At 37.5% G+C, this 10,254-nt stretch overlaps 1 protein-coding gene and 2 long non-coding RNA genes across 3 annotated transcripts; all 3 read right to left on the bottom strand.

The window, feature by feature from the left end:
• Positions 2,666-3,792, bottom strand: LOC110270034. Its single transcript, XR_002359034.1, has 4 exons — positions 3,690-3,792; positions 3,202-3,608; positions 3,027-3,128; positions 2,666-2,901 (listed from the first exon to the last, which is right to left on the bottom strand). It is a non-coding gene; the product is annotated as an uncharacterized LOC110270034 (long non-coding RNA).
• LOC110270035 lies at positions 3,817-5,456 on the bottom strand. Its single transcript, XR_002359035.1, has 3 exons — positions 5,296-5,456; positions 4,032-4,405; positions 3,817-3,925 (listed from the first exon to the last, which is right to left on the bottom strand). It is a non-coding gene; the product is annotated as an uncharacterized LOC110270035 (long non-coding RNA).
• On the bottom strand, positions 5,800-9,508 carry LOC110269413. The gene is made up of 3 exons (XM_021117223.1): positions 9,461-9,508; positions 8,497-8,576; positions 5,800-7,604 (listed from the first exon to the last, which is right to left on the bottom strand). The coding sequence occupies exon 3, from the start codon at positions 7,540-7,542 to the stop codon at positions 5,800-5,802; it is 1,743 nt and encodes a 580-aa protein (XP_020972882.1). The 5' UTR covers positions 7,543-7,604; positions 8,497-8,576; positions 9,461-9,508.

The following is a 10,254-nucleotide window of genomic DNA, read 5'->3' on the forward strand; positions in this document are numbered from 1 at the left end:
ATAATTACAATGATTCTTGTGTAAATTCTAGAGTCAAAATTTTTTGTTTTATTTTTTCCTGCTTAACTATTTCATACAATAATAATAATAATATATTCTTCGTTTTTTAAATCAAAATTCATCCTTTTCAATTAAAAATTTATCATTCTTTTATGAATCCAACCTTATTTTTAGTCTTTGAATTATATAATGAGTATTTTTACTTAATTTTATCTTTTGTCCTTATAGCAAAATTATTTTTTAAATCATTTACAATGCATCATATGGATAATAGATGATAATACTTATTTAACAAAAAGATAGTCTGAATTTGCATAAATTTTATATATTCAACCCGATCAAACTATTTTTATTAGTAATGATCCTAATATATATGCATCGAAGATCTAGAATTGAATAACTTAGATATTATTTAAATAGCTTAATTCTAATATTAGGATTTAATTAGTTTAATTTTAAAAAAATTTAANNAAATATTAATACTGCTGTTTTGGAAAATAAAAAAATTAAGTATATTATTTCTAATTTTTGGATTTGAACATTTTATTAAAAATAATTTGTGAAATTGATGAACAAATAGTATTTTTATACATTATTATTGTTGGATTAAAAATTATTTCTAATTATTATATTATTCCTATTTTTATTTGAAATGACCAAATTACCTTAAAACTTAATTTCTACTCAAACCCTAATTTTCAACCCTAACCCTGAAACCCTCACCCAGTTACCCGTTCCCCCCCCCCAAGGCCTAGCAGCAAGCAACACACCTAACAACACAGCAGCAGTAGCTGCAAAGTAAAAGAAAGAAAGGGAGAAGGGGGAAATCAGGGAAGGGAGATCCGGAGGGAGGAATGGCGTTGCCACCACGCCTCGCCGCCGCGCCACCGTGCCCTGCCGTCGAATCTATCCCGCTGTTGCCACCAACGCCGACGAAGAGGGATGGCTCGCGAGTGAAAGGGTCGCAGGCTTGTAGCCGTCGTCCTTGTTGCCGAGAAAGAAGGACGCCATCGGCGTCGTTCAGGGCAGAGGGAAGAGAGAGGAAGAACGAGCGTGAGAGAGCTCAACCATGGGAAGAAGAGGCGCGGGTCTGACCCGTCACCGCCAATCCGTCCATCTCGACCCGTCACCGCCGATCCGTCCGTCTCGACCCATCACCGTTGCGAGGAAGACCATAAATGGAGAGAGAGTTGTGCGAGGAGGAGAAGTCGCCGTCGCCGTTCGTCCTCCCTGCTGCCAGACGCCGTCGCCGTTCGCGAGAGGGAGAGAGACGCGCGCGAGGGAGCTGCCACCGTGGAGTGTGTCACCGTTGAGGAGCCGTCACTGCTAGATCCACCCCTGGAGCTCCACGTTGCTGCTGCGGCCGCTGAAAACCGCCATTGAAGCCGGTGTCGTTTGGTAAGCGCTAACCCGTCTTCAGCTTCCTTATCCGTTAAAGTTCACCTTTACCATGAGAGTTGAGCTGAGGCTGTTTGTGCTAGGAGTTATCGCGAGTTGCCGCCACCGGAACCACACCGGAGCTACTGCCGTTCAGTTCATCCGTTCTTTCTTCGTTTCGGTAAGCGTTTTTTATTTGAAAGCTCTTAAGTTACTGTTCTGTTATCTCACGCTGAGGTTTGTGGTGCAAATTGTTATAAGATTGAGTTTCGGTTGTTGTATATCGCGATTAGAGTTGCTGTGGTTACTGCGAAAGTGGCTTGGAGCTGAGGTTGCGGTCACTACAAAGGAAGCGGGAAATAGCGGCAGTTATTGGAGTGATTTGCGGCGGTTTTAAGCCGCCGCGAAACGGGATTCCAGCGGTTCGTTAAGCGTCGCCTATTAAGGGGTGGTTATATGATTTTGCGGCGGTTCTCAGGAACCGCTGGCACAACCGCCGCAAAACCCAAAAATAGCGCGCCATATGTTTAGTGGTGGTTTTAAACCACCGCGATCTGGACAACCGTGATCCACACGAAATGTTCAGTGGTTTGAAACCGCCGCTGTTTAATGGCCACGGTTTTGTTCAAATTTAATTACCGGCTGTTTGAAAACGTTGCTGTTTAACGGTCAATGTTTTTTGAAGGCGGTTTTAACCGCCGCTAACTCCCAACCTGAATTTTCAAATTTCTAACGGCTAGTTCGTAACTGCCACTATTTTTCGGTTGAATGGCCGCAAAAATACTGTATTGTACACTGGCAAACCACTCTGTTTTTTATTTTAATGTACATTTTTTTCGTTTTTTTTAATCCTTCTTAATATTAGTAAGTTAAATTATTTTATATCCCGAAAAATAAATTGCAAGGTAAACGACAATAGCTAAACCATTAATTTAATTAATATAATTATTCAAATATCAACAAACTGTACTCCTTACTAAGAGTTGCATAATCAAGAACATAAAATTCTATAACTGAAAGAAGAAAAAGGTTCCATAATCCTAAGATCTACTTTCTATTTTGTCCCTCCAATGCACTCATCCATGCAGCGACGTCTGATGGCAGCTTCCTACCTTGCCCTTGAAGTAAACATATCAAAGCACTTTCCATTGCCTGCATCCTGACCTTCCCAGCTGCTACTTCATCCTCCACTGCCTGTCTTTTGGTCTTCTTGACTGCTACTTCATCCTCCGCTGCCTGTCTTTTGGTCTTCTCGGCTGCTACTTCATCCTCCACTGCCTTCCTTTTCAATTTCTCTGCTGCCAACTCTGCTTGTAGTTCAAGTAGCACCCTTTGGGTTTCCTCCCTTTCAAAATCATTGATCGGCTGATGGACATTCATACCGAAGACTTGACTAGAAGTCGGCCCCAACCCCATGCCACACATCCTACCCGGGTGCTCCTTTCTAAGAGCTTGGGTAGGCGAATCATTCTGAGACAACAGTCTAGAGGATTTATCACGTTGCTCAATAGCCTCAATTCTTTCCTACACACATAGATGAGCAATTATAAGCATTTATTAGCAAGTCGCTAACTGCACAAACTTCCAATAAAATTTTAAAAACTAAAACATAGGAGACACTACTTCCCGATTCTCAACACATTACTTACTCCAATAGCACGAGCTGCATCATGGATATAGGCCCCATTAGATCTTTTGTGCGTTAAGAGATACAACTCTCCTCTACCAACTCTCCTCCCTTGTCGTTCCGACTGTACCAATAACCATGACAAAGTATTAAGTATAAGAACAGATAATTCAAAAACATTCCCAAAATTGGATTACCTCTTCTTCTCCGTGCCTAGCCAAGCTTTTCGATCCGCCGGTGTGGGTGTAAAGCTACTTTGATCGATTCTCAGCATTTTTCTTACAAATCGCCTGTCATGCCAACAAATTAAGAGTTACTGGACACTAGTTCTGACTAACTCAATGTGACATAAATGGACTTTTTCTGTTATGAAACAAAACTATATGACCTATGTCTCGTCGCTATGGCGATAATCGAGAAACCATTTCCAATTGTCCTCAGTAATTCTATCTGGGTGGTTTTCAATATTTTCTTCAAGTGAAAGTTCTGGGTCATAGAAGTGATGGTATAATCTATTCCTCGTTTCCTTCCAAGCCCTTCCTAGCATTTTGAATATTATACGCTTTATAATTCCTCTACTATCTTCTTCAAAATGGAACATTTCCTACAACATTAAAATTAAGTTGTGAGTAGTGTTCAAAGTATGAGTTTGGAATGGTACGAAGAAATAAAAATAACATTTTACCTTTACTATTTCATTATAGACTTTGTCCCTGGTGCGAACCTTTCTCCAGTCCCTCTCGCAGATTGGGAATTTGGTGCAGTCAGATACTAGCAATCCCATAACGCCGCTCAGTAGACCTGCTTCATCCCCAATTGGTTGCAGTGCACTGTTAAACCTGAGTACAACCTTTCTTCCGTTAGGTGGTTTCATAGCTTCCTTCACACTCAGTTTGACATGTTTGATTGTGCCATCGGATTCTGTAAAACATATTAATTCTTAGTTAGCTACCATTGGAGTCAAGCTGCGAATACATCATAGAAAAATAGGGCAATGAAAAGTAGAATTAAATAAGTTTTCTTATACCAATTATTTTAACATCCCAAAATTCTGTGGTCTTGCGTCCCTTGCGCTTTTGAGCATCCGATGCAGCAAAAAGATTATCAACATGTTGGTCAAAAGAATCTACCTCATCTGCCTCTGGGTCTACCTCTTCGACGTCCGGTTCCGAGTTTTGAACATCATTCATGGAAGCCTATGGAGCAGGCAGTGGTTCGGTTCAGGGCGGACGAAAGGGGCGTAAAGACGAGGATGTGGAGGAACTACTGCCACTGGACGGCGGAATTGGCAGTCTGCTCTCTGCGAAGTTGAAGCCCATGACCTCCCACTTGAGGCTGCTGACATGCTATGTCTACATAGGCTTTCTTCGTGAAACGACCTACCCGGGGCATCTTTCCCAACTGCATTCAGATTAAAACGAAGTAATAACAATTAATATGTACATAATAATATAAATTAACATGCAAAAAGGACACCGGCATACCCCAGTTACATGAGTACATGAGTTGAGAGACCATGTTAACAAAGAAATCAAATATGTGGGGCATAAAAAAATATTGATGTATTCACAATTTTTTATGATGCCTAGAATCAAATTATTAATTTATGTTAAATATAATTATTCATGTTAAATATAATTATTCAATTATTTATGTTAAATATAATTATTCATGTATCATTTTTATTAACCCGAATATAGCTTAGATAAAAAAATTAGTAAGCCGAAAATAGCGCAGTAATAACGATTAATATGTACATCATAATATAAATTATCATCTTTCCCAACTGCATTCGAAAAATACGAGAGTACATGAGTACATCAGTTAAGAGAGTATATTAACAAGGAAATCAAATATGTTAGGCATAAAAAAACATTGACGTACTCACAATTTCTCTATAATGCCTAGTACCATAATAATATTCTGCACTATTGGAAGTTAATTTTAAGCTTGGGACTTATGAGTAGCATGTTTAACAAATTGAAAAAACATCATACTTAGTTATAATAGAATAGAGTTTCATAAAAGTTGCAATCAATGAGTTGAACCAAGATGTTGGAGCTTGGAACATTTGTAGGCCTACTTTAAATTTGGATAATCAAACATGAATTTCTATGGACAATCAATTTAATCAAAGACTTGATAAGATTGCTAAGGGGTTCCATTCAGTCTAATGAATTTCTAGGGACCCTTACATACTAAATACAAACTAAACATATTGTCGTTAATAGCATTGCCTAAGTTGGATGCTGTGAATATTGAAGGGAGGAACTAGGATTAATCGTGCTTACCTGCAGCGGGATGACTGGAGTGAGGGTGAGAGAGGAACCACGGGGATCGGGGAGTGAGAGAAGGGGCTCCAGGATGCTGGCAAACCGCAGAGACGGACGTGGAGGAGATGAACCTGGACGAAGCAAGCTACAATAAGGATTATTGGTATTAGGGGAAAAATAAGGATTTAAGGGGCAGTGGCTTATCTAATTTAAAATTTAAGTTTGTGTTTTTTTAGTTTTTTGTAATTTTTTTAAAAGTATTAGTAGGTATTGAAAGAAAAATTACAATAAAAAATAAATACTTAACGAATATATTAGTTTGTTATGTATATATTTACAACAAACTAATATTTATGTTAATTTTATTAACTGATTTAAGTATATAAATAATATTTTTATATAAAATATAAAAATAGTTGAATGAAAATACGTTTTCGTACATTTGTGTTGAATTTTTTTTTTTGTAATGTTTTTAAAAGTATTATAGGTTATTAATAAAAAAATTACAAAAAACATAAATACTTACCACAAATCATGCTTGATTCCCATCGACTGGAGGTCTCTTCGAGCTTTAATGTGGTCTTTAGACTTACCTTTCTCGTTCATTATAGTGAATACTATGTTGTCGCACACATTCTTCTCTATGTGCATGACATTAAGGTTGTGACGCAATTCATTGTTCTCCCAATATGGCAGCTCAAAGAATATACTCCTCTTCTTCCAAGAAGTCTTGTCTTGCATGGGAGTTTGCTGTCCGCGTGTCCTTTTCCCTGTAATCGATTGCACCTTGCCAAATTGGACATGCACACCCTCTAACTGCCGGATAATGTCTCTACCAGAGACTCTAATAGACGGACCTCTATCCTCTATCTTTCCATCAAAGGAGTACCGGTCTTTTCTGTATTTGTGGTCATGATTCAGAAAGCGACGATGACCCATGAAACACCATTTCTGGCTGTGTATAAGGCTGTTAGTTTCAGCATCCAAATTGCACGCAGGATAGGCTCTCCCACCGTACGTGTTCCACCCAGATAAGTTCTCCAAGCCTGAAAAATCACTGATTGTCCACATCAACGCAGCATGCATCTTGAAGGTTTTTTTCTCGACTGCATCATAAATTTCAACACCCCTCCATAATTGCTTCAACTCATTGATCAACGGCTCTAGGTACACATCTATGTCATTTTCAGGCATTTTAGGACCAGCAATAATCATAGAGAGGATAAACGAAGTGGGTTTCATGCAAATCCAGGGCGGTATGTTATACGGGATAAGAACCACTGGCCAAATTGAGTACTTTGAGCTCATGTTCCCAAAAGGGTTAAAGCCATCGCTAGTTAATGCTAGGCGAACACTACGTGGATCACGAGAGAAGTCAGGATATCGTACGTCAAATGACTTCCATACCTTGGCGTCCCTTGGATGCCTATACATACCATCAGAGTTATGACCTCTCTTATGCCACATCATGTCAACGGCTGTCTTACTAGACATATATAACCTCTGCAATCGTGGAATAAGGGGGAAGTAATGAAGAATCTTCACCGCTTGTGGTTTGCTGTTCTTTTTGACAACCATCTTGATCCTCACCCTAGAGTTCTTCTTAGTCTTATGCTTCCATCTCGATGTCCCACACTGCTTGCATTTGGTCAGCTCTTGGTCATTGCCCTGGTATAGCATGCAGTCATTTGGACATGCATCTATCTTCTTGTACGTGAGACCGAGTTTTCTTATGACTTTTTTGGCATCGTGCACAGTGGATGGAATCCGGGCATGCTCAAAGGCGTCCGCGAGCAACTCCAATATCATTCCGAAGGCCTTATCGCTCACTCCGCACATGGACTTAATGTGATAGAGCCTCACCAAGAAAGACAACTTAGAGAACTTTGAACATCCTGGGTATAATTCCTGCTCTCCGTCTTCGAGTAGGTCGTGAAAGTTGCGGGTCTCTCGACTAGGTTCATTGTATAAGTAAGGCAACTCATCCATAGCACCGCCGTCATGTTCATTCTCTGAGTCTTCTTCGGGACCGGGAAGTCCTGAGAAGTTGAATGCACCGTGGACCATATCAAGCATCGGGCCGTTGAAATGTTGTTCAGATTGATCTTCTTGTCCGTCACAAGAGCGCTCGACCCCGCATCTCTCACCGTGATGGATCCAAAATGTGTAAGTAGACGGAAAAGGATTGATCACCAAGTGATCAAACGCATCCTCTCTATTTTGTAAGAGGCAGAAGCCACACTTCGGACATGGACAACGTATCATCCCATAAGATGATGCATTGGCAAATGCAAAATCTAGGAATCTGGTCAAACCGTCCCTATATTCTGCACCAACTCGTGACTTTGAAATCTAACTCTTATCGATATCTAGTTTAATGAAAAAATTGGAATGACGACAAATCGTAAAATAAAGTCAGACCACGAGAAAAAAGTAAATAATTAACACTTGATATAGAATGGGCGATTGACTTTTAAACCGAATAATAAAACACACATTTACTAGCATACAGGATAATACACAGGCACCAGAAATGTAGGAGAAATTTGCTTACTCATTGAAAAATGATGCACTTTCAAAAAAAATTACTGGAAGAAAGAAACTCTGGGTCCGATGCCAAATATTTGAAATGGAAAATAAAATTCCTTCCTTAAAAAAGAAAAAGAGGAATATTATATTAATCTGAGAAATAAAAAAAATGAGAAATTAGTATAGTATTAAAATATAATGTATGAGTTGGCGAAGTCACTAATATAGAAATGAAAATGGGTAAATCAAAATGGTAAAAGTGATGACATGGAGGATATTTTTATGCTTGAAAACACCCAAAATGAAAGTATCAATATAAGAACACAATATATATAATAAAAGAAATGAAGACTTATTTTGAGTATGGAATACATAGGATTGACTCATTATTTTGTGCATCTTGTGAGGTTGTAATTTTTTCACCTAAATTCTAATTAGCAGAGGTTGAGGTAAAGATGCCCTGTCTTTGTTAAAAGCCACTAACAGGAGCATAGACTGTTTGGAAATTGTTAGAAAGTCAAAAGAATTGTTAGTATGCTCCTCTAAAATAGTGATCAAACAACTATATTAATAGTATAATGACAACGAGAAAACCATAAAAAGGAAAAAGGTCAAACAATGATCCAGAGTTTACACCACTGACAACGACATATGGATCTTAGCATTCAAGGGTGATAACTAATAACTGACCTGCTTGTCTGCTCTTTTAGTTCTAAGTTCTTCCACAACCTCTAAAGCACGAATGTTGAGATCTGTCTTGCCTTCAAAATCTGCATCCAAAATCATTTACATGGTGAAAAGATAAATAAAGACTTAAGTTTTCATCGTGGAATACACGTATCAAATAATAACATCTCATATAACTCCATGCTCATCAAAATAGGGGAATATAAAAATATCAAGCGTACACAAATATTCAAATCCTAAACACTGCAAATGTTTTTAAAGTCTAATAATTAACCAGCTATGGTGAAAGGAATAAGCCCTTTCAACTGATGCGGTTTTACATGTAATTAAAATTGAGAATATATGTTATGAATAGATGTGGGCTGCATAGCCATATTAAACAGGATGAAGGTAAATAAAGATTCATAAACAAACCTCCTAAATATACCACCAAGAATGAAATGGAAAATGACACCATGGCAATAAAATAAACCTGTTTCGTCCAATAACTAAGTGGAATTACTAAAAGCAATTCAAGGAGAAGAAGAAAAGCTACCACAAGGAGGCCAGGTACGAGTAAGATCACTAACACAAAAAAAATAGTAAATTGGTACCAAATCAAGAAGAAAAGGATTAAAGTGGACCAATTTGAATTACAACCTCACTAATGAGTCAATCACTAAAAATATCACTAATGAGTCAATCACTAAGAATATAACGTCTCATATAACTCCATGCTCATCAAAATAATGAAGACAGGGCATCTTCCTCAGTGTCAATTGAACCTTTCAATGTTATTATTTTAGTCTTAAGTAACGAAATACCATATTCATCCCTACCAAGTTCAATCACTAAGATTACATTTATAATAATAATGCAGAATTAATTTTACTGAATCAGGTTGGTAGAACATCTTGAATAATAGAACAAATAGATATGTGGAGTGGTTTGCCATTAATTTATAAGTCTTTAGATTAAAAATGAATACTTAATAAATTTCCGAAAAGACTTTGTGCAAGACTTATTGGTTCTACTCCATTGATAATACATGTCACAGTTGCAGGTACAAGAATATACCCCAAGTAAATTATTCAAGAGCTCCGATATACCCACCCGTCAGAGAACCTGATTCAATGCAAACAAATTGAGTTCAGAGAAAGTCAGAATTTAACTCCGAGAATTAGAGGAAACATTGAACAATGGTAACCAAGATATTGATAAGCTTATGAGAGATCTTGAGATTAAAACCATGGAAAATAAACATTCAAAACAGATCACAGAGGAAGGAGAATGCTTGTTTCTTTGGAAACTAGAGGAAGCCATGGATGTTCTTCTTGTTCATAGACACAGTTACAGTCTCTGGTAAGAAGATAAGTTAATTGAAAAAGCGAAAGAAGATGACAGCAACGGAAGTTATAGAGGATTAAGTGCTAGTGGTAGTTAAAAATGGTTTTATCTTTAATGTATCAATAAGGTTCTTAAATGTGGAAAAGACTCAAAAATTATGTTAAAAAATTCTTAACCTATCCAATTTGTTCAAATTTTACAATTTTGAATCAAATCCATGAAAAATTCTGGCCCACTTTTTCTTATCCTTATACGAAATGCAACCTTGTCTTTCACTTTGAGAAGATAATAATTTAATTTGAAGTGACAAAACAAGAAATAAAATTAAAATACTTAGTTCATACATATATATAACTGGTCCAAACCAAATATAAAAGTTTGATTCAACAGAAAAGGAAAAAAAAGGTGATACATCTTCGCAAAATTAATATTATT

The sequence above is a fragment of the Arachis ipaensis genome, chromosome B03 (genome assembly GCF_000816755.2).
Source record: "Arachis ipaensis cultivar K30076 chromosome B03, Araip1.1, whole genome shotgun sequence".
Taxonomy (NCBI): domain Eukaryota; kingdom Viridiplantae; phylum Streptophyta; class Magnoliopsida; order Fabales; family Fabaceae; genus Arachis; species Arachis ipaensis.